Source organism: Mastomys coucha, unplaced genomic scaffold (assembly GCF_008632895.1).
Source record: "Mastomys coucha isolate ucsf_1 unplaced genomic scaffold, UCSF_Mcou_1 pScaffold6, whole genome shotgun sequence".
NCBI classification, from domain to species: Eukaryota; Metazoa; Chordata; class Mammalia; order Rodentia; family Muridae; genus Mastomys; species Mastomys coucha.
The window spans coordinates 80,009,538-80,034,534 of NW_022196912.1; the positions used below are offsets into that span (position 1 = coordinate 80,009,538).

Here is a 24,997-nt window from a genome sequence, read left to right on the forward strand (position 1 = left end):
GAACTCACTCTATAGACCAGGCTGGCCTTGAACTCAGAAATCTGCTTGCCTCTGCCTCCCAAGTGCTGGGGTTAAAGGCGTGCGCCACCACCGCCCAGCCCTTCTTAAAAGTCTTGTATCATCGTCATGGATGTGATTTTAGATCTGAATCTTGCTTTTCAGGTGTGTCCCGGACTTGTTGTGGTGGGAGAATTGGGTTCTGATGATGCCAAGTAACCTTGGTTTCTGTTGCTTATGCTCTTAAGCTTGCTTCTGGCTATCTGGTTATCTATAGTGCTACCTGCTGTGGCTTAGTCTGACTGGGGCCTGTCCTTCCTGTGATCTTGGTTGTGTTAGAACTCCTCAGAGTCAAGCTGTCTCTGTGATCCTGTGATTCTGGGATCCTCTAATCCTGGGCCCTTTACAGCGCCTGGGAGTGGAGCTTCCTCTGGGTGTTGTTTGGAATTTGGGCCCAAGGTCTGTTCAGGGCGCAGACTGGAAGGAACCTGTGCCACTGGGCTGGCGGAGTTCCTGCTTGCCTAGGTCCCACTGGTCCCAGTTACTCCCAGTGTTGAGATAGATGTTGTGTCAAGATTTATTTATTTAATATATGTAAGTACACTGTAGCTGTCTTCAGACACCCCAAAATCAGATCTCACTGTGGATGGTTGTTAGCCACCATGTGGTTGCTGATATTTGAACTCAGGACCTTCAGAAGAGCAGTCAGTGCTCTTAACCGCTGAGCCATCTCTCCAACCCCCAAGTCCCTGCCCCTAGAGGTCCCATGCCCTTTTCTGGCCTCCTTTAGAACTCCACACATGTAGCACACAGATAGACATGTTGTGGGGCAGTGAACTATGCCTGTAGGCAAAAATACCCATACACATAAAAGAAAAAGAAATGAAAATATCTTTAAAAACTAGAGTAAGTCAGAGAGCCCCTAAGATCATTTACATAAAGCTCTTCATTTTACAAATGGGAAAACATTTTTAGAAAAGTCCTTTTTCTTCTTTTTCTTTTTTTTTTTTTTTTTTTTTTTTTTTTTTTGGTTTTTTTTTGGTTTTTTTTTGTTTGTTTTTGTTTTGTTTATTTTTTTTTTGTTTTGTTTTTTTGGTTTTTTCGAGACAGGGTTTCTCTGTGTAGCCTTGGCTGTCCTGGAACTCACTCTGTAGACCAGGCTGGCCTCAAACTCAGAAATCCGCCTGCCTCTGCCTCCCAAGTGCTGGGGTTAAAGGCGTGCGCCCCCATCGCCGGGCGAAAAGTCGTTTTTCTAAAACTTCTGCACAGTATTTAGGAATAATGCAGACCAGAGTTTCTAAGTTCCTGTTTTCGTAACCTTTGAAGGTTTTTCTGCCTGAGTTGGACCGCAGTTCTACCTCACACTCTCTCCCTACTTGTATTTTTCTCCTCCCATCTGTCCCCTAGTTAAGTCATAAGCCTAAACACCTCTTGGTCCTTAATGTTATTCTCCCTCTCCTGAAGCTTCAGAAAGCCATGTTGATACAGCTGTGCTAGCACTAGTTTTCATGAGTGTCCAAAAGAAGCCAGAGCTGAGAAGCCGGACACCTAGCTTTCTATTCCACTAATGAACCCACTGCTAAGGTTAGCTCTTACGTGGAAAGACCATTTCAAAGACTCGAGAAGCTTAGGCAGTAGTAGAATGGAGAAGCAATACACAGTAATTCTGTGTGGCTGGTTCTAGTTTCCAGAAATGGAATCTTGGTTCAGCAGAACCAGAAGTAAATAGAAGAAGCAAATAATGTTTAGTGGTACTGTGTATTTTGTGTTTGTCTTGCAGGTTACTTTAAACCTTTTCCCAAATATTGTTTCAACTTCCAGGAGTGAAAGCTAGTCGTTCGAATAAAGATGGGCTCTTATCAGAAGAGGAGTTTAAGCTATGGAGCAGACTCTATAGGTTAGGAGACAGTGATGCGGTTAAAGGAGTGGCGTTGCCCAGGTCTCACTTCCCATCTTTACAGGAGGACAGAGCGGTGAGTTGCCTGTGGGTGGTGCTTGCACACCGGGTTTAGCAATGGTAACCCATGCTTGTGATTGGAATGTTAATTCACGTAAAGTAATGGCCAGTTTAGAAGGGAATCACCAAGTTCAAACCTTTAAGGACTCCTCTTTCTCTCATTTGCTTTCACAGAACTGTCTTTTATGTAGGTTGTTGTTTGATTTCATAACGTTATATGGTCCTCATCACCCTGCAGAATGGCAGAGTGTGCTCTGCTGTCTCCCTGTTGTGCTTTAGACCCTCCGTGTGGCACTAGCATGAACTAAATTGCCCTGTGTGCCATTGTGCAAACTGGTTTGGCTTTTCTTTGAAACTTTAGTCAAGACTTTAAGTTGGATTCTAATTGCTTACATGAACAAACTTGCTGAGCTTAGTTAGGTTGGAGAGAACTGCCCCAGGTTTAGTGTACTCTGAGAGCGCTGGAAGAAGATGTCAGGGATGGTTTCTGAGTCTGGCTCTGGACGTGTGTTTTAGTTACTAGCAGGAAGAATGACATGGCAGTGGGCATGAAGAGTTGTAATCACTTCATCAGGGATCAATGGATGCCACCCCATTATATTGTGGGATCTATATATATAGCAAAGTAGTGATTTTAAAACGATTTTTTCGAACATTTGCTCATAGCATGTTTTATAGAACTTCAGATGGTTAATTTTAAATGCAATTTAAAAAGCAACCTTATACTTTATAAAATTATTTTCCTGTTTTTGCCTTGAGGATTTTAGTTGAGAGTGCCTACGTGAATTTAAGTGGTTTACTTTATGTTTGTTATTTGTAACGAAGCCTGTCTTTAAAATTGGCTTGTGAAATCTCATTCCTTGTTATTTTTTAAATGAAGCCTCAAGAACCAGCTACTGGAATCCATCAGCTCTCTCTCTCGGAGTGGAGTGTCTGGCAAGATCACCCGTTTCCTACACATCAAGTTGACCATTCGGATCGTTGCCACCATTTTATAAGCATTATGCAAATGATAGAAGGAATGAGACATGAAGAGGTACAGATTCTTACAGCTCTCTCCTCATTCCCAAATCCTTCTCTAACCCTTTTTCTTCCCGTCTTCCTCCATCTGTCAGTTTTTGGAGGCAGGGTCTTGCTGTGTAGCTGAAACTCAGGACTAACTGCTTCAGTCTCCTGAGTGGTGAGCTTACAGGCCTGTACTACCACTCCTGGTCATGCGCCTGTGGCTGTCTCTTGCTACTGTACTGATGAAACTAGAAACTAAAGTGCCTAATATTTCCTTATATCTTCTTTCTACTCGTCCTGCTCCTTGCTTGGTGTTTATGTGACTGTGTCTGTATGCATGTGGTGTGAGTGTATGTGTGTGTAACTGTGTGTGTGCATGTGTGATTATGTGTCAGAGTTTCATGTACTCTAAGCTGCTTTGACTTCCATATGTAGCCAAGAATGACCTAGAACTTGTAAACCTCCTGCCTCCACCTCTACAGTGCTGGGATTACTAGAGTACACCTCTATGTTTCTTGTCAAGGATCCTGGGGATGTAACCCAAGTCTCCTTGTGTGCTAAGTAACAATGCCACCAGCTGAGCTACATTCCCAGCCCTTAACCTGAAGTATAAATTTGGAGTCATTGTTATAAGAAACAGAAGTATTTATTAAAATTAATTATAGCTATAGATATTTTTTGTATAGTGCCTTACATCTCAGTAAAGAACTAACTTTCTGAAAAAGAAAGTAGATTTTATTGTGAGAAGAACGTCATCTAAATACCATGTTACAGTACAATTCTAAATGGTTGAATGATTTATAGAAACTGTTTATAAAGCTATTTCAAGGTTCTTGTTTTAGGAGCTAGAGAAGGTTCGGTGGTTAAGAGTTGAAAATTTGGTTCCCAACACCCACATTGGTGTCCACAGCTGCCTGTAGCTCCAGCTCCTGGAGATCCGATAGCCTCTATAGACTCGGGGCATTTGCCCTCATACCCATGCACACAGTAAAGTAATTTTTACAATTAAAAATAATAAAGAATAAGATCTTTTGAAATATCCAAAAGATTTTGATGCACTAGGATTTTTAATTGTTTAAATTGTTGTCTATCATGTCTGTTGTTGTATGGTATCTCTTCTATGCTGGTGGTGGGTTAGAAAATCATTACTTTTTTGCTGTTGTGTCTGTTTATTAGGTGTTTTGAGTCAGGATCTCACTGTGTAGGTCTGGCTGGCCCAGAACTCTTATGTTTACCAAGTTGATCTTGATCTCAGAGTGATCTGCTTGTATCTGATTCTCAAAGGATGGGAGTAAGACACGCACGACCACAGCCAACCCTTGGAATCGCTAATTTCTTCAACAGCGTTTTGTTTGTTTTGTTATTTGGTACTGGGAATTGAACTTAGGGCTTTATGCATGCAAAGTAAACAACTTACTATATACACTTTATACTACATACACTGAGCTATAGCCCTAGCTCTTTAATAGTTTCTTTGTTACTTTCCCATGGGAGTCAGATAGTGAGCCCCTCACAGGTATGAAATTTGTGATAAATACCTGCTTCATAGGACTGTTGTATTAAAATGATGTAAGGAATTTAAACAGTAATTGGCACAAGATCAGTGTTTAATCATTTGTAGCTACTTTCATTGTGGGGGATGATCATGAATACTTTTAAGTGGATAAATAAGTTATAGATCTTAGCAAATTATGTACCATCAAATTAACACATTTACTGAAGGACTTCTATATCCGAAGCTAGCTTCTAGGCCCTATCACCACAAATGTGAAGATACATTTGAGAAAATGTTATTTCTCTCTGGATCCATCTACTACCAGGAAACAAACATTGCTGACCTTAACCATTGCTTCATCTATTACTCGAAAATGTAGAGAAGTGACTGGTTACATTTATGGGCAGCAGAGAAGTTATGACTAAAGAAGAGTTCTCATGGAGGCAGAGAGAAGATGGAGATCACAGCCCTGCCAAAGTAGTTTGTTGGAAAACTTTAAAACCGTCTTGGTTGATAATTTTGCTTAAAAATAGAATCATATCTGAAGCCTTGATTGTTTCTAGGGGACTCAGAAAGTGTTTTTCCAGGTTATGGTTCGTGCTTGTAACCCAGCACCCCAGAGACAGAAGCAAAAGGATATGTTAGTTTGAGCTGTGAGCCAAGACCATGTTTCAGAAAACAAACCAGTCAAACAAACAAGGCGTCTCTTGGCTTACTATTGAGAATTTAAATTAACTATATGTATTTTTTTAGGAAATTAATTTCCTAATTAAATGCTAGGTATCTATAGCCTTACATACCAATTAAAGCTGCTCTGTGAAGGACTAGCCATTATGGTGGCTCTGTCTCTTGAGATTAAAAAATAGCCAATGATTTCATAGTGTTGGCATTTACATTTTTTTTCTTGATTTGGAGGATTTCAAACAAAATCATGTGAATGATACAGTTTTTTAGGAATATAATACAGAGTGAAACTCATTTATTAGAATTGGCTTATTTTGTTTTTCTGACTTTCTGCTGTTTCTTGTTTTATAGGATGAATGCAGCTATGAGTTGAAAATTAGACCTTTTCTACAAATGGAAGATGTCTGCTCAAAATACAACGTTCCTAGGGATGGATATAATAATGTAGCCAGTGTTGCCAGTATTGCTCACAAGAAGTCTTTGTTTAGACAGAGTGTAGATGCCAGAGGTTCCTTGTCGGTGATAGACTCTGAGGAAGAGCGTGCTGACGCTGGTAAACAAACGGATTCTAAATGGACCAAACTTACTTCTCTAAGGGAAAAAGCTTGTAGAGCAATGAGAAAAGACCAGACTCGTGAGCAAAGTGATGATGATGATGGTGGTGGTGGTGGTGGTGATGGTGATGGTGATGATGCAGATGCAGATTCTTCAGACACTGACAGACATTCTCCTGCCAAAGCTGTTTCCCAGGTAGACCCTCCCAGTGGGGAAAGGTTGGCAGATGTTGGTGGAATCTCCATCCTGGCTGCTGTTACTGAAGATGATAGCCATCCAGGAACATTACTAATGGAGTGTCAGGTCACAAATAAATCACTTGCCAGGTACTCATTAGATTCTGGTTATAGTAGTTTCAGTGATGAGAAATCTTTATCATCAAATGTGTTTCTTCCATTGGAAGAAGAGCTGTACACAGATAGAGTAGCTGAGCAGTTTTATAATTGTCGGCCCATGACAGAAGAGGTACTAGCTAATGTGGAGAGATTTTTATCCCGTTCTCCCCCATCTCTCAGTGGACTCTCAGACTTGGAGTATGACATTACTCAGGGTTTTGAACTTGACAGTGTGTCCTGCTCACCCTACCCAGAGCATGAACATAGTCCTAAACCTGGATCACCCTACCCAGAGCATGAACGCAGTCATAAACCTGCTTCTCTGGCATCACACTCTGCTGGGAAGTCTCAACGAAACTTAGAATTGAATTCAGCTAAACGTACTAATCATCCTTCTGAAAAATTCTGTCTCCTTGGCACAACTCATAATAAGATTTCTGATCAGCCCTCCTTCTGTGACTCTGATAGTAAAGCCTATAATATTAAAAATCAGAATTCAGTATCTAACAGTTATGGTCAAATACAAGTAAACCTTGAAAATAATTTGGCTAACAAGAACAGCCATGATGATAGTGAACCCCCAGTTCTGTTCACTGATGAAGATGAGAGTTTACTATTATTCGAAGATGATTTGAAGAATATTGAAGATGCTACTGAGGAGTTAAATGGGGTGGGCCTTCCTCCCTCACACAGTATCAGTCAACCCCTCTGTGTGTCAGATAAAACTCTCACAACTGAAATGCCTCCAGTCTCTCACTTCTTAATTTCGGATGAACTGTTGTTAGATGATGATTCTGAGACTGAAGATCGAAGCATCTGTGGTACCAAGAGCTGGAACTGTCATGGAGGTGTGGAGGATGGACATGAGGAGCTAAAAACTGAGGGGTGGAACTGTCATGGAGGTGTGGAGAACGGACATGAGGAGCTGAAGACTGAGGGGTGGATCTGTCATGGAGGTATGGAGGACGGACATGAGGAGCTGAAGACCGAGGGACAGACGTTTGATTGTTCTGCAGACTTATTTTCTGTTACCTTTGACTTAGGATTTTGTAGTTCAGATTCTGATGATGAAATCCTAGCAGGTGCTTCCGATGGGAGTCAGACCCTGGGAGCAGCCCATGTGCCTGGAAGGCATTCTGATAAGAAGATAAAGGATGCTAGTGTTGCTTCAGGTCCACTGAGTGGAGCTATATCACCAATCCCATATGAAAAAGCACAATGGTCCCCTTGGGCACAGAACAAGGAATGTGCATCTTTCCACTTTGCCCCATCCTCGACAGTGAAGGAGAGAGTCATGAGTACACCGCTTTCTAAGTCACACTCATTAAACCCGAGTTTTAAGACAGGAGCACACATGCTCAAGACACTAGACTCTACCAAGGGAAAAGCAAGTGGACAAGGTTTCAAAGTGACATTGAACCCAAGACTTGACAATGTAGGATTTTCTGTAGAAGAAACCAAAGACAGTGATCAGCTGTTTGTGCATCAGTCCCCTCGGTGCACTGAAGGTAAGAGTCTGTCTCTGAAATGCATGACTTTCTGGGAAACATGTTCCAAAAGTAAGTCTGTACTATTGCAAAACTAGTTTTTCTTAGTGTACATAGCAAATTAGATAATTACATGTGTATTGTTTCTTAAGTTGATGCTACTGCCGGGAGACTTGAATGTGTATGCCACAGTTCTGTTTTATGGTGTTTACTGTCAAATTCAGAAAGAAGTGTAAAATTTGGCCTAATTACTTGTTTGTGAAACACATGTAAGACATTTGAAAAATGCCAGTAATGTGTAGCAATAACTGCCAAGATACTGGCTGTTTAAGACATTGAGAAGGCGGTGAGAAGATGTTGAGTTCGATTAGGTTGGGAAAGATTCCTAGGTATTGTTGACTTTCAGTTTGGTTCCTTGGGAATGTACACATAATTTAGGTGTTGAAAGTAATAAAGAATTGAGGTATTAAAATTAATGAAACAAAGGAAAGCTTGAGGGTGGTTGAAGTGTTTATATAACATATTTAGAAGCTGGGCAGTGGTGGCACATGCCTTTAATCCCAGCACTTGGGAGGCAGAGGCAGGTGGATTTCTGAGTTTGAGGCCAGCCTGGTCTACAGAGTGAGTTCCAGGACAGCCAGGGCTACACAGAGACATCCTGTCTCAAAAAAAAAAAGAACATATTTAGAAGTCTAATATCATACCACAAGATCAAAAGAACAGTGTCTCAGAGTAGCCTTAAATTTGAGTCCTCCTGTGCGTGTCTACCTCTTAAATGCTAAGTTTGCCGGAATGCACCACCACGCCCACTAAATAACATTTAATTTTTAAAACACAGCTTAGGGACTGCTCTGACATTCCTACTCACTAGTTATGGTGGTTCTCACGAGGTGGCTCTCAACCTTTGATTCATGACCCCTTTGGTGTGTTAAATTGACCCTTTCACAGGAGTCGCTGAAGACCATCAGAAAACATGGATGTTTACATTACAATTCATAACTATAGCAAAATTGCAGCTATGAAATAAAAACAAGTAATTTTATGATTAAGGGTCAGTAGCTTGTACTCTTTGCTTCACCTAATTAAAAGAGGATTTAATATTTTTTCCATTCTGTATGCTTGGTATAGGAGGGGGGTTCCTTAAAACTCCATCAAGGCATTTAAAAAATATGCTTCCTAAAATAATAATTGCTGTAGCTAAGTGATTTGTTTCACTCTGGCTTCATTAGAAAATAATGAAGAAAGAACAACAATTGGAATATATAATGTTCAGTGTCTCACTCAATATTAGCAGTGTCCTAGATGAGTGGTGTTAGAGTCAGAATTTAAATTAGAGTTGAACTCATCTGGAAGTTCGCTTAAGCATAGACAAGCTCCTTCCACCAGGCTGCTTCAGGACTCGTTGGCCATGAAATACACAGGAGTCTGTGTGCCCATGCCTAGCCTGCTACTGGGAGGTCCTGGATTAGGACTCTGGGCCTATGACTGTTCTCCATGTTCTTCAATTCGACCTCTTCCTATGTAGTCCCAGTGAGGTTTCTGAACCTGATTCCCCTTGATTTTTTTCTTGGGGATCCATGGTTATGGATGAAGCTCAGTGAGTTTGTGTGACATAATGCTGGGCTATAGGTTCATCCCCAACACTGCAGATAAAAGGCCTTAGTTGTAACTCAGTGCATTTCTCTTAATACAACCCTGAGAAATCTTAAGCAATCATCAGGAATGGATTTCTGGTGATTCTTCTCTGAGAGTGCTTCATCGCCCTCCCTGTTCACGAATCCTTGTGAATAAAAGCCACTCTCTACTTTGAAATTCTGCTGAGACACTGGAAGATAATTCTTTAAACCCCATAGAAGGAGACCTGCAAGGGTCTTTGAGGAGCATGGCTTAAAAACATAAGATGCCTTGTGTCTGCCTGCATGCTGTGTGCCACCTTTGACCTTCTGGGGGTCTTTCCCAAGATTTTGCTGTCAGACTTTCAGCTTCATGTTGGCTTGGCTGTCTCTTGGATTTGATGTTTGAATGGAAGATTTCTTAATTTTAGTATTTCTTGTTATCTAGAGAGGCTGGGGATTTTCAAAAACAGTAAGTTCTAACTGCTTTCTGTTTAAAAGAAGTGTGTCTCATTTGTTCTATTATAGCAACAAGAATCAGCTACTTACACCTTATAGATCTTGGGTATGAGTTCTTCACTGGAGTGTTAAATTTCACCATGTTAAACTTTCTTGACATGATTTTAAGAGATTCCCTCTCCTCCTATTTCCAGGAAGATTTCCATTGAGCTCTCACCAGTAACTTCTCTTAAACATTTCCTAAGCCTTTGCAAAACCACCAGAATCGTCCCATTTGATACCCATGGTCTAGATCCAAAGCTACTTCACTAGTTTAGGTTTTGTAGTTGCAGCCTCTTCGTTCTAGACAATGTGTGTGATATATGTGGTATTACAGTGTGAACTGCCCCCAAACCTTATGGCTTAGAACAAAATCATTATTTCCTTGGATTTCTGTGAGTCAGGAATCCAGTGTGGCCAAGTAGACCTGACTCAGGATATTAAGGTTGCTGTCAACCCTTGGGCTAGGGCTTTATTTTTCTTCTCTGAAATCATGACTATGGAAGATGTGTTTTTCATGTTAGCATATGTATGTCTTGAATGCACATGAGTGTGCAGATTTGTACTCCTGTGCATGTGCATGAAGCCAGAAGAGGATGCCATCTGTCTCCCGTCTGTCGCCGTCTGCCTGGTTTTGATCCAGGGTTTCTCACTGAGCTGTTTCAGATAGGCTGGCTGGCCAGTGGTTCTCAGTATCTGCTTCCCATCTTCCCTGGTGTTGGGGTACTGGCACATGCAACCATGCTTGGCTTTGTACTTGGGCACTGGCAATTCAAACTTAGACTCTTGTGTCTGAGCCATCTCCCCAGCACCCTTGGAAGATGTGCTTTTAAGCTGGCTTGCTCCTAGTACTGCTGGTGAGAGACTTGTTTTGTACTTGTTAATCTCTTTGTGGGGTTGCTTAGTAGCTTAGAATAGTTGTATATGGCTGTGATGCCATCTACTCAGGTAGCTGAGGCAATAGTGTGGTTGAACTACGAGTTCAGAACCACCCTAGACACCATAGAAAAAAACCATAACCTTTGGTTTCTCCCAGCTCAAATCATAAAAGAGATAGAGCAAAGGTGATGCTCCATTGCCTCAAGTGAGCTAGACTTATAAGTAGCCCACATTCATTTCTATTATACTCTCTTTTAAAATTATTTAAGTGTGTGTGTGTGTGTGTGTGTGTCTTACCATCTTACTTTTCAGTTGCTGTGAAGAGATGTCATGCCCAAGGCAATTTATAGAAGAAAGTTCATTGTAGCCTACAGTTTCTAAAGTGAGTCTTTGATCATTCTGCTGGGAAGCATGGCAGTAGGCAGGCCTGATGCTGGAAGAGTAGCTGAGAACTCACATCTGATCCACAAACACAAGGCAGAGAGCTAACTGGGACTGGCATGGGGCTTATGGAAGCTGAAAGCTTGCCCCCAGTGACACCTTCAACTAGGCCACAGCTCCTCCCCCCTCCCAAACAGTTCCAGCATACAAGTATTCAAACATACAAGCTTGTGGGGTCCGTTCTCATCCAAACCACTACATTCCACTCCCTGGACCCAGTAAGTTTGAAGCCATATCACAATGCAAAATGCATTTAGTCCAACTTCAAAAGTTGTCATAGTCTTTCATAGTACCAACAGTTTCAAAGTGCAGAGGTTCTTTTGAGACCCAAGGCAATCTCTTGGGTAACTGTAACTCCCTGTTAAATCAAAGAGCATATCACATATGTTCAATATATAATGGCACAGAATATACATTACCATTCCAAAAGGAAGGAATTGGGGAATAATAAAGACCAAAACAAGACCCAGACTGAGCAATGCAAATTCCAAATGCTATACCTCTATGCCCAGTGCCACAAGGCTTAGATGGCTCCATACTTCCAGTTTTGCTAACTGCAACTCTCTCTCCTGGGCTGGTTCCACTACCCATCTGCAGATCTCCTTGGCAGGCTCTGGCATCTCTAACATCTTGGGTTCTCCAATCCAGGTTTCACTTTCACAGCAGCACACAATGGCTTCTCCGGACCTGCGTGCAGGGATTCCCCTGCCACCCTCCTGGCTTCAGCAGCTTCCCTTAGTAGAATGGGTTCCACAACACCTTTACTACTGCATCTTTTTCACTCTAAAGTCAAAACCACATGGTTGATGCTTCTCAGGTCTGCTGCCTGTTTGTGCTGAAACCTAGCCCCCTCCTTGAACTACACTTGCCAGTTTTGCTTTGTTGTTGCTCTCTAGGAACAGATCATTTCTTAAGCCTTTTCACAAATATTGGGATTTTGGGGGTGTGGTCTCTCCCTGAGGCAGTACAATCTGCCTCTATTCTCCTTATCTTTTTCAGCCCAAACCTTGGCTACTACATTAAATACCTTGACGCCCCTTTTCATTTGCATAAGAGTGACCACTAATAACTTTATGTGACAGAGTCAGATTAGGCTGTCTTGAAATGTCTGCCACAAAGGTGGTCAAAACCACTTCAATTTAGCCTCAGGCAGAATCTTAGGCCAGCTACATTGATTTCTAAAACTTCACAAGAATGGTCTCTAGAGAGGATCCCTGCAGTGTCAGACAGGGAAGCAACTGTGCAAAGAGATGACTGGGGAGCCTAATCCCAGGCAGTTCATTGTCAGCATATTTAAAACAGTACAATCTAAGGAGAGGTTTCCAGCAAGTCCAGTTGCACTGTGAAGTTTAAGGTGTGACTACATAGGAACTCTTTTTACAAAGTTCATGTGACCATGAGAGTGGGTTCTATAGCTAGCCTAGAGTCTAGTGTGGTCTCTGACCAATAGCATAGAGATCAACAGGCCATAAATTGTGTCTGACATCTCCTCTAAGGATAGGTAACCAGTTGGTCTAGGGGAGGAAGAGTCTAGAATAATCATTCTAGGGAATTGGTGCTACCTGTGAGCCTCCACAGGTCATTAACAAAGTCCATTCCCAGCCTTCTGGGCAGGAAAGCATGCACTTCTCCCCCAGTGAGAAGAGGTCCCAGTGTGCTTAATCGTGGTTTTCTTAGTGTTCTGTGGTTGTAAGGACTTTTGTGCCCCCAGCTGTCTCTATTCCATTTGCTAATATTGTTACCCTCTGTATCTTTGAGCTGTGGCTCCATAGTCCACATTGCTTTCAATAAATACTACTGTCTTCCAGGCCCTACAAGAATCTAGTTACCCTTTCCTAGTCCAAGTCCCAAAGCCTTCCACATCTTTCCCAAAACATCATGGTCAAACCTGTCACAGCTGTACCAACTACAAGTACCAGCCTGTCTTAGTTATTTCTGTCTGTTTCTGTCTCTGTCTCTGTCTCTGTCTCTGTCTCTCTCTCTCTCTCTCTCCCTCTCTCTCCTTACAATCTGTTTTTTTCGAGACAGGATTTCTCTGTATACCCTGGCTGTCCTGGGACTCACTCTGCAGACCAGGCTGGCCTCGAACTCAGAAATCCGCCTGCCTCTGCCTCCCAAGGGCCAGGATCAAAAGGTGTGCGCCACCACCACCCGGCAGCACACCTCTTCTAATACCCACACCTACTATTTCTTTCCAAGTGTGTTATCGACAACTGCAGGGCCAAGTATTCAAACATAGGCGCCTACAGAGCCATTCTCATTCAAACCACAACAGTGTATGGTATGTGCTGTGTGTAGAATAGGGTTGCACACATGCCAGTTTGAGTGTGTGGAAGTCAGTTCTGTCATAGGTTCTAGAGACCATACCCAGGTCTTAATTTCACACATGCGCATACACACACCCACACCTATCCCTTATATTTAACTAAAAGTATTTTAGTTTTTGGCTTTGGTTTTTTTCTTTTTGGTTTTTCGAGACAGGGTTTCTCTCTGTAGCCCTGGCTGTCCTGGAACTCAGTTTGTAGACTAGGCTGGCCTTGAACTCAGAAATCCGCCTGCCTCTGCCTCCCAAGTGCTGGGATTAAAGGCGTGTGCCACCACGCCCGGCTAAAGGTTTATTTTTATTTACTCCTGTATGTGAGTAGTATTTTGCCTGCACAAGTGAAAGTGGACCACATGCAGAAAGTTACAGAAAAGTCGTAAAGGCCATGTGTATGCTGGGAACTGCTCCTCTGTAAGAGCAGCCAATGCTCTAACTGCTGAGCCATCTCTCCAGGCTCTTAAATTTGTATTTTTAGCAAACCAGTATCTTTTATTCTCTTCTATTCTTTTTTTTAAAATACTTTAAAAATCTTTTTAAAATTTATGTATATGTGTATATTTGTGTATAAATAGAAATATATGTATACACACACACACACACACACACACACATGTCTTTGTGAGTGTATGCCACACGTCTCTGTCCTTGGAAGCCCACTGTGACTTGTGTGGCATGGATGCTAGGAACGAGACCCGGGTCTTCTGTTGACCATCAAGTCCCCCTACCCACTGAACCATTTTTCCAACCTATCACTGTTTTATAGGACTGTCTCTGTTTGCTGATTATGTTAGTCAAATTTCTAGTGATCTTTTTGTTTTATTAAGACAGGGTCTAATTTTGTTTTGTTAAGATGGGGTCTCACTGTATCTCTGGTTGACCTTAAACTCACTATGTAGACTGACTGTTCTCAAACTCACAGAGATCAGCCTCTTACCTCCCAAATACTAAAATTAAAGATATACACCGCCATGCCTAGCCTGATGACCTTTTACAAAAATAAATAAGTAATGAAATTAAGAAATTTAGGAAATTTTTATTATGGTCATCAATAATATGGTTGTGGTGAAGTAACTTTAAACTACTGACCAGATTCACTTTTCAATTAATTATAGTTGAACACTTAACTAGTGAAAGCGAAGATGATGTTTTCCTGAGAAAAACTAAAAAACCAAAAGGAAATGTTCTGAAGTCCCCAGAGGTAAGTTACCCACTACCCACAGTGCTGTAGTCAGATGAAGCCACGCCCCTTCAGTCCCCACTGTGCTGCAGTCAGATGAAGCCACGTCCCCTTCAGTCCCCCACAGTACTGCAGTCAGATGAAGCCACGCCCCCTTCAGTCCCTACTGTGCTGCGGTCAGATGAAGCCACACCCCCTCCTGACTGTGTTGTGTCTTAAACTGTCTGCTTCATCTAGGATCAGAGAAACAACGAAGTGGATTCACCTATTCATGTCGTAAAAAAAAAGCCCAGGGTTCTTAGGGTAAGTCAATTACAGGCATTTTTGTTCCTAGAGGTGTGTGGGTGTCTATTTGTGTCTGTGCCTGTCCCTGGGGGGCAAGAAAGAGCATCAGATGCCCTGGAACTGACGTTATACTGGTTGTAAGATGCCCAACATGGGTGCTGGGAACCAAACTCAGGCCCTTGGAAGAGCAGTGTGTACTCCTAACTATGGCATCATCTTTCCAGCCACAGTAACCTAAATTGTTTTAGGATAAATAATATAAGAAAAAATGCACAGAAGAAAAAAATTAGTATATTTGATCTTACAGGTATATGCTTAGCAGAACAATAGACACTATATTTTTTGTTGTTGTTGTTTTTGTTTTTCAAGACAAGGCTTCTCTGTCCTGGAACTCACTCTGTAGATCCAATTGGCCTCGAACTCACAGAGATCCACCTGCCTCTGCCTCCTGAGTGCTGGGATTAAAGGCGTGCACCACCACCACTACCACGCAGTTCACACCATATCTTACGTGACTAGAATTTCTACTTCTGAGCCGGGCAGTGGTGGCGCAGGCCTTTAATCCCAGCACTTGGGAGGCAGAGGCAGGTGGATCTCTGTGAGTTCGAGGCCAATTGGATCTACAGAGTGAGTTCCAGGACAGAGAAGCCTTGTCTTGAAAAACAAAAACTGAGTTCAAGGCCAGCCTGGTCTACAGAGTGAGTTCCAGGACAGCCAGGACTACACAGAGAAACTCTGTCTTGAAAAAAGCAAACAAAAAAAAAAAACAAAAAAACAACAACAAAAAGAATTTCTACTTCTGCTAAATAAATGGATTCATTATAAACTTTCCTGATGATAACAAGTACAAATAATAAAGAGACAGAAGTAGAATTAATAACTAAGAAAACAGGTTACAGTGGTGTAATTTTTGAAATCAAGATAAGAAAAAATGTAGCCTCTAGCCTAAACATTAGAAGTTGTATGTAGTAAGCTTTTTTTTTAAGATTTATTTATTTATTTTATGTATATGAGTACACACTGTAGCTGTACAGATAGTTATGAGCCTTTGTCTGGTTGCTGGGAATTGAATTTAGGACCTCTGCTCACTCCACTCAACCCCTCTCGCTTAGTCCCTGATCTCTCCGAGGCCAAAGATTGATTTATTATTATAAATAAGTACTCTGTAGCTGTCTTCAGACGCACCAGAAGAGGATGTCAGATCTCATTACAGGTGGTTGTGAGCCACCATGTGGTTCCTGGGATTTGAACTCAGGACCTTCGGAAGAGCAGCTAGCTGGTGCTCTTACCTGCTGAGCCATCTTACCAGCCCATGTAGTAAGCTTCTTGAGAGAGGACAGAATGTATGACACAGCTAGCAAAGAAGCTGGGCAGGACAGGTGCTGTCCACAGAATGGACAGCTCACATAGGGGCCTATGGAGGGCAGTTGTACCTCTGCTCTATGAGGTCTTGGAGACTTTGTCCTCCTCCAAGCCAGGAACTTCTAACTGCTTCATGCTTATGTAGTCTCTTTGTCTTTCATTCTGTTTTACTATAGCAGCAGATATGTGCAGGCGTATCTTATAGAGCTTCTGTCTAATGGATCATTTGGGCAAAGTTAATTAAAAATACCACCAATCCACCAGGTGGTGGTGGCGCAGGCCTTTAATCCCAGCACTTGGGAGGCAAAAGCAGGTGGATTTCTGAGTTCGAGGCCAGCCTGGTCTACAGAGTGAGTTTCAAGACAGCCAGAGCTAGACAGAGAAACCCTGTCTCGGGAAAAAAAAATACCACCAACCCATGTTAACCTTGTGTACTCATACATTCACTTTAAAAACTTGGTTTACCATTCTGCTCTATCCCAAATAACTAGTGGCGTATAAAAAGTGCATTAAAATTCAGACAAAGTTGTGATAGTTGTGCTGTGTTCTGTGAAAGTTATTCCTACAAGCCGAAGTTATGTGATAAACTTTCTATTCTCTTATTGGCTTTGTTGTGCAAGAACAGTGGTCGGAGGTCTTTGTTAAAATCTGCTGCTGCCCTATTGGTTTCTTGATTTCAGAGGTTTTCTGTATGTTTGGATGAACTTTTATCTTTTGTGAATTCCTTGAAAATCTACAGAAAACACTGTATGTTTTCACCAGATGCGTTAGATGTAACACTAAGTTGTGAATATGTATATTAAGACTACTGTTACCTGGCTCACACTTGTGGTCTAGCTGGTGAGAAAAATTTAGAACATTGACTAGAATATTTAGTCACTGAAAAGGAAAAATAAAACTAAAATCAGTCACTTTTGAGAAATAAAATAAGTTAAATTGATCCAGTTAGGTTTTCTTTCTTATGTAATTCTTGTGTTAACTAACTTTTTATAGTCAGAATTAGCATCTAGTGACGATGAGAGTGAGAATTTTGACAGACTGTGTCCAAGATTGGAACACTTAAAGGGTCGTAACAGGAACACAAGAAAAGGTTCTGAAGCCCCAAAGAAACAAATTCAAGTAAAGGTAATCTTTCCTTATTCTTTTAAATGTATATTTGTTACACACATACATGTACATGTATATTAGTATCAATATGCATGTGTATATACTGTGTAAACGATAGATAGATAGATAGATAGATAGATAGATAGATAGATGGATAAAATCGAAAAAATTTTAGTGTATGGGAGTTTTGCCTATACGTATCTATGCAACATATATGCTCCTGATGCCCACGTAGGCTAGAAGAAGGTGGAACTGGAATTAGAGATGGTTGTGATCTATGATGTGGGTGCTTGGAAGTGAAGTGATCCTGTATCCTGTGGAAAAGCACGTAGTGCTCTTAAGTGCTGAGCCATCTCTCCAGCCCCAGAAAGCACATTTTTTTAAAGAAGTACGTTCCCATAATTGTGCATTTTTTTTCAATTAAAAATTTCAAAGTGTACTACTCTTTTATGACATCATGGCTTTGTATGTATGGCAAAGGTTAGTGCATTAGGCGTCAGCCCCCTGCTCCCACCACATGGCTTCCAGGGGTGGAACACAAGTTGTCATCCTGGTCATGCTTACCTGAGGTGCTAGCTCACTGACCCCACGTTTCCCTTATCTTTGTTCATTATTTTAAGTATTTGAAAAACAATCATTAGCATATTTCCTTGTCTAGTTAGTGCTTCTGATATTCAGGGTTTTCCTGCCAAAGCTTAACTTCTATCTCTGTAGACTATTGGAAAACAGCCAGCAAGCCAACTAGTGTCTTAAATGCTGTTTTATCTAACATTATCAAAAGAAATTTTATATAGATTTTTTTGTTGTGGTTTTTATTCTTGTTTTGTTTGTTTTGGGGGCTGTGTGTGTGAGTGTGTGTGTTTCAAACATTGACAAGAAAGCCGCTTCCTTAAGAGCGACAGCGTCTATAACTCAGTGGGCAGCTCTGGGTCACAGTTAATTGTATAGTTCAGTGTTGTTCCCACATCAAGAATGTGTAAGGTTCTGGTCGCATCATGATTTCAACATTACAGATTATACACATGTATTGAAATGCCACATTATACACCTTAATATGTACACTTACATTCAAATATAATTTTTGAAATAAAAATCTAAAAATACACTTCCCAGAGCAAGAACTGTGAACAAAAATTATTTTCATCTCCGTGGGGTGTCTTCATGTTCCTTGTTTCTCCACAGACTATAGCTCGGAGGTTTTTAGATGACGAAGCAGAGGTTTCTGGAGAGGATGAGGACTGTGTCTCATCAGATGAGGATGAGGAGTCTGAGAACGAGCAGGATTCCTCGCTCCTTGACTTTGTAAATGACCAGACCCAGCTTTCACAGGCTATAAATGGTAAATGCCATCATGACACTTGGTAATTTCAGTGTGTCTATTGTCGTCTTTATTAAAAGATGGCGCTTAGAAACTTGGCTTAATAGGGATTAACTTCAGTATGTACAAAACCTTTATTTGTTTACTTTCATTTAAATTCAGAAATACTTCTTTTTAGATCTACTTCTTTTCAGACTTCTGAGTACTCAAGTAAGTATGTCCACATTTACTTCGGTGGCTCAGTGGCTCAAGCATCAAATGTTCATTTAACCAGCGTTCAGTGCCTACCTTAAACTCTCTTCTGAAAATGAAGAGCAGGACCACAATCTGTTCAAAACAAAAGCATATAAAGACGTCATGTCAATACCTGATTACAGAAGTACTTTTTAAAAAAAAAATCTCAGGGCTGGAGAGATAGCTCAGTGGTTAAGAGTACTGACTGCTCTTCTAAAGGTCCTGAGTTCATATCCCAGCAACCACACAGTGGCTCACAACCACCTGTAATGGGATCTGATGTCCTCTTCTGGTGTATCTGAAGACAGCTACAGAGTACTTACATATAATAATAAATAAATCTTTGGACCGGAGCTAGCAGAGGTCCTGAGTTCAATTCCCAGCAACCTCATGATGGCTCACAACCAGCTACAGTGTACTCATATATACACAAAAAAGTAAATACATCTTTAAAAAAAAAAACCTCAAACAGCAAGAGAAGGGCAGTGAACCAGAAAGGAAAATGTACTAAAAAAGTTCTATGAGACAAAGACGTTAATAATTTCTAGCTAAGGAGAAAGTGGGGAAACAGGCTTTTATATGTTGGTGCTTACTCTTTTTAAAAGCTGTAGTAAAGGGTAGTTAAACCATACATGAAAATAACAAGAATTTCTCTGTAATTTTATAAAAGCTTTGAGTCTTTTCTTTGAAAGGCGCTGTGCCTAGATAGATTGTAGTGCCTCTCTTCCTTCTAGCCACTGCATGGGCTCAGTTGCATGGCAGAAGTCTGCCTGCTGCTCTGCCCCTGCCGCTCTGCCCCTGCCTCTCACTAAGATTCCTGTGAGCTTTGCTAGCCAGAGTCTAGTCATTGTCCCTCACCAATCCTGTCCTTGTAGGAGCCACTGTTACTCTGTGTGCCATGCAGCCCTCTAGCTGCCCTTGTGCTGTCAGGAGATTGTACTAACAATGCCAGATTGGGACCTAACTGGTGTCCACACTGCCTGCTTCCCGTCTATGATAACGTCCTTGTATAGTCTGGGAGTGCTGCTGTCTGAGGGCCTTTGAATTTGCTGTTATCTTTGAATCTTAACAAATTTTACTGAAATCTGCAAAAGCCACATGCATGACTGAGCACGGAGGGCACTGAGCCTTATTCTGGATGCTATGAACAGTGCAGAAAGCTGTGTTCAGAAGCACGTTTTTCCCTTTAATCTCGTGGTCCTTGAGAAACTTTGCTGCTTTAAATTACACTGGACTGCAGAGAGAGTCAGTACCACAGGCCTGATCTCTGAAAGGCCAGAATATTGGTGAGCCAATCAGAACATACCACTCCAGGGGTAGCCAGTCTGCCTCGTTTGCTCGGAATGTACTATGCATGCTCAAATCTTATTTGACCACATTATTTTCGGAAAGCAGATATCCTTTCTTCTCTGCTTAGTTTAGTAAGGTTAGTGTTCTCCTCAATTGCTTTTATTAATCCATATTGCCAAATGGCTTTCTTCACCCATCTAGACAGTGATTTTGAAAGTAAAACTTTCAATATCATCATCATTATTGTTCTTTTGAGAGTTTTTTTTTTTTTAAATATTAAAAAAAAAAAAAAAAAAAAGGGCTCTCACTACATAGTTCCGGCTTGCCTGGAACTTACTTTGTAGAGCAAGTTGACCTCCAACTCAGAGAGCTGCCTACCTCTGCCTCCTGATTGTAGGATTAAAAGCATGCACTATCACACCTGGCCTTTGACAACATTTTAAATAATTGTTTTTAGAGTTCTTTCTCTACTTCTTGCTTTTAAAAATTAATTTTTCATAAAAAATTTATCATAGAAATTATAGGTGAGTCTTTTACGTCTTTGTTGGTGTCTTGCAACAGGATTTCACTGTGTAGCCCAGCCAGACTTCAGACTTGCTGAGTTTCCAAGGTGCCATGTAACCATAGATTCCCTTGCCTCAATTTCTGAAGTACTGAGATGTATTTGGGTTTTGGGTGAGACCTTACCATGTTGCTGAACCATACATCTGGGTATGTGTGTGTGCACGCATGTGTGTATGTGCATGCACGCACGCATTTGTATCTTCTCTATGCACCTTTGCTTAATGTTGAGCCAAGTAGATCTGGAGTAGACAGAGTTAACTGACTCTTACTACTTCATTTTTAATTCTTACCTTTACAGATTCTGAAATGAGAGCTATTTACATGAAATCTGTACGTAGTCCATTGATGAGCACTAAGTACAAAATGGTCCGTGGGAAGCATACCAACATGAACATTTTCTCACAGGTACATACCTCAGAAATAAGTGTGGAGATTTCCTTGATTGCAATTTGAAGTACAGTCCTATTAATAAGGCTTCCATTTTATTTTTAAACTTAGGAGTCAAAGCTAGCTTGGATAATTTTGCTATGACTTTCTTTTCCATCTAGGAGAATTAGTTTAAAGAAAATAATAGAATTTGATCATCCATGAGTTAATTTTTTTGTATGCCATAGTTCTTTTAAACTGTTTTCCTTTTTCATAAAAATGTTTCTAGAAACTACAGGTAGATCTTTCATGTCTTCCTTTATTGGTGTTCTGTGATAGGATTTTACTATGTATCCATGTATCCACAGTGCCACATGTAACCAGAGCTTCCCCTCCCCCACCTGGGTGCTGGCATGTTGTTGGGTTTTGGATGAGATCTTCCTGTGTTGCTCATGCTGATCTCTTTTTTTCTTACTGATTACAGTCCTGGGGCTCAAACCCAGAGACTCAATCTACACACTAGGCAGTTGCTACACCTCTACCCTGTTACCCACATACATGCACTGGTCCTGAACTCAGCATCCTTTCCCCTTGAGTCTTCCAAGTGGGAGCACAAGCACCCAGCAGTGTGCGTGGATACGACAGCTTTCATATATAGGCCAAATTTTCTCTATCTAAAAACTGCCACATTCTGCTGGATAATACAGCTATTCACATCTCTTATTCTGAAGCACTTGGCACAAGTTTTTCTTATTTGTTTTTTTGGCTGCCTGCAGCTGACTGTAAATTTCTAGAAGGTAAGATGTTGATGTTTGTTTATTTGTTTGTTTCTTTCTTAATCTCTCAAGTTCCCATTTTTTAATGTACTTGGTAAATACTCATTAAATGGAATAAGAATTAGTGCCTCAAAGAATGTAAATTCAGACTAATTATAAATTTAAATATTTCTGCCTGTTTTCTTACAGATTCCTGAGCAAGATGAAAACTATTTAGAGGACAGTTTCTGTGTTGATGAAGAAGAGTCTTGCAAAAGCCAGTCAAGTGAAGAAGAAATTCGTGTTGATTTTAACTTAACCAAAGACTCCTTTACAGATGAGGACGTAAGATATAAAACCCGATATGCAGTAAAGCTCAAACAAATGAACAAGAAACAAAACTCTACACGGTCAAGAAAGAAATTGTCTAGAATTATCTTACCCAACGATGACTCAAGTGAGGAAGAAAACACCTCGAAGGACAGAGAGCACTCCGGTGCTGGTAGCCATGCCACTGATGAGCACACACGGCAGCACTGGGCTTCAGGGCCATCCAGGTCCTCAGTGCAGCCCAAGGTCCTTCTTGACCCAGCAGGGAATCAGTCATCCGGGCAGAGGCTACAGGTGCTACCAGATAAAATGGATGCCATTCCTGGAGCCTTGAATGTGAAGTTTCAGAGCCATAATCAAGTCAGATCTGCTTCACCACCGTGTTCTGGGGTTGAGTCAAGGAAGGAATGTGGGAACCGTCCAGCTCAGTTGAAGGTATATATGAAAAGGAAGGAAAGTGCCATCATTGTCTTATTTTAAAAGGGTTGATTTGGGAAGTGTGTGTGTGTGTGTGTGTGTGTGTGTGTGTGTGTGTTGGATTTTATATTACATAACTCAGTCAAAGAAAAAATAGTGCTTTGTTTTGTTTTGTTTGAAACAGAGTCTCATGTAGCCCAGATCAACCTCAGACTTGAACCTGGGCAGGCTGGCTCAGTGAGAGGTGCTGTCATATAAAGGAATATAACAAAGAGTGATAGAACAGGACACTTTCTGGGCTCTGCAAGTTCACAGACATGCTTCTATTCACAAATGTTCATATATCACACATACGTATACTACATCCATAACGTTCACATGCACCAACATTTCTAACCTGATGAATTAATTGCAAATAATTGCTGCTGTTTGTTGATTTGTTTCACATAGGATCGTACTATGTAGCTCAGGCTTGCCCCAAACTTATTAGCCCATGTTGGCCTTGAACTTCCTACCTCAGCCTCCTCAGTGCTGAGATTATAGGTGGATACCATCAGCTCTGCTATGCCAATATTTTTGAAGGATTTTGCATTTGGATTCATAAATGGTATTGGTTGTGGTTATCTTAGGGTCTTCGTCTGACTTCATAGATGTTGATCTTGTAGAACAAATTAAGAAACCTCAATTTCTTTGAGCAAAGTTCTCTGAGTACCAACTTTACTTCTTGTCTAAATGATGCCATCTGCTCCTGGGCTTGGTAGGAGGGTTTGGTTAGTTATTACATCTCTCCTCTTTGTGTAGATCCTGTCAGATTTTCTGTTTATTCTTCAGTCAGTTTCACCAACTTAGGTGTTTCTAGAAACTCATGCACACCATTTAGGTTGTCCAGTTCGTTGGCATATGGATGATGTTCCTTAGATTTTTTTTCATAATCGTTCTAGATCTGTAAAGTTTGGAATTTGTTCCTAGCATGTGTTAGTTGGACACCACAATGAATCCTGACATTTTCATACATGTCTGTTGTACTCTGATAAGATCATAGTCATTCCCATTGTCTGCCATCTCGCTTCGATTCCTCCGAATCCCCTCCCTTTTTCTTACCCTCTGCCTTTATGCCTTCCATAGGTTTCATTATGGTCACTTAGTGAGCATGGGTGAGAGGTTATTTACAAGGGCACAGGCATCCTAAGAGTGAAGAAATATCTCTCTCCCCCAGCACACGTTAACCGCCTTTAGGCCCTCAGGTTGGAGTGGGGCCTTGTGAGCCCCTCCTGCATCTATTGGCTTTTGTAGGTAGGGAGTTGTTTTTTGTTTGTTTGTTTGTTTGTGTTGCTTAATAGTGAAGTTTGTGTGAGAAAAGTGGTTTCAATGCTATATTCTACTTGCATGAATAAATGACTATCCAGACATGGTGGAAGTCTTCTGTAGTCCCAGCACTTGTAAGGCTAAAGGGTCAGCCTGGGCAGTACAGGAGCTGTCATCTTGCTTGTTGTGTGCTAGGCAACCAGGGAAGATGGTCTTTAACATTTCCATAGACTGAAAAGTGTCACTCTGGTTCTGGTCTCTGATTCTGGATTAAAGTTTCTCAGCCTTTTCAGCTTTTGGAATCACAAGGCTGCATCAGAATAGTGGTCCCACTGTTAACAGCAATAGTGATTTGTGGAGATGGCTCAGCAGGGAACAGTACTTGCTTCACAAATTCCCTAGGGCCCAGATAAAAAGCTGATGTACACCGAGTTCCTACTACCAGAGAATCACCGCAAAGCTCATGGTCAGCCAGGCTGGAGTGTGCAGCAAGAAGGCCAGCTGCCCTCTGCCCTGCAGCTCCATGTTGCACTAGCTCCACACTCACATACACACCCACCGTACAAAACAATTCAGTTCATACACTTATGAGGTTTTTTTAGTATGGCAATTATTTTCACTTACAGAATTCATAATTATTTACAAATTACTGATTGCTCTGTCAGCTGGCTTTTTAAGGTCCCTCTACATTTGTCACGAATTGTTTTAAATTAAATCCCATTATTATGTGACCTATTTACATGGTCCCAAAATCAAAATGTATATATAAAATAAATTAAAAGTTTGCCTCTGTTTTTATACCTTTTACTCTTATACAAAGGAAATAATTTAAAATATAGGTACATCTATATTTCCACTTTGTGAAATATATAGGAGGATACATTTACAATTTTAACCATAGTGACCAATGCACACTCCACTTGTTTTTCATTTAAATATCTATCCTAGGGTTATCTTACAGTAGAGATATACTATTTTTCTCCATAATCCTTATTGCATGATTGTTTCATTTTTTTCAACCATTCAGTACTGATGTATATTTGGGTTATTCCTAATCTTTCATTCTGCTTGTGTGTATTGTCTTTTATCAAGCCTGCATGTTCCACATCTCCAGCCTTTGATGTTTTCACACAAGTTCTTTTGGGTTTTGGGTTTTTTCTTTTAGTTTAGTTTGGTTTGGGTTGAGGTTTTTTTTTTTTTTTTTTTTTTTTTTTTTTT

The 24,997-nt window shown here is 40.9% G+C and overlaps 1 protein-coding gene across 1 annotated transcript in view; it reads left to right on the forward strand.

Moving 5' to 3' along the window:
• Fancm (FA complementation group M) overlaps positions 1-24,997 on the forward strand; it is a 62,209-nt gene that overhangs the window by 28,401 nt on the left and 8,811 nt on the right. Inside the window, 9 exon segments of the mRNA XM_031355445.1 lie at positions 1,819-1,970; positions 2,835-2,990; positions 5,490-7,536; positions 14,382-14,467; positions 14,684-14,749; positions 17,087-17,218; positions 18,383-18,539; positions 20,905-21,011; positions 21,938-22,492. Coding sequence (XP_031211305.1) covers positions 1,819-1,970; positions 2,835-2,990; positions 5,490-7,536; positions 14,382-14,467; positions 14,684-14,749; positions 17,087-17,218; positions 18,383-18,539; positions 20,905-21,011; positions 21,938-22,492 — 3,458 coding nt within the window.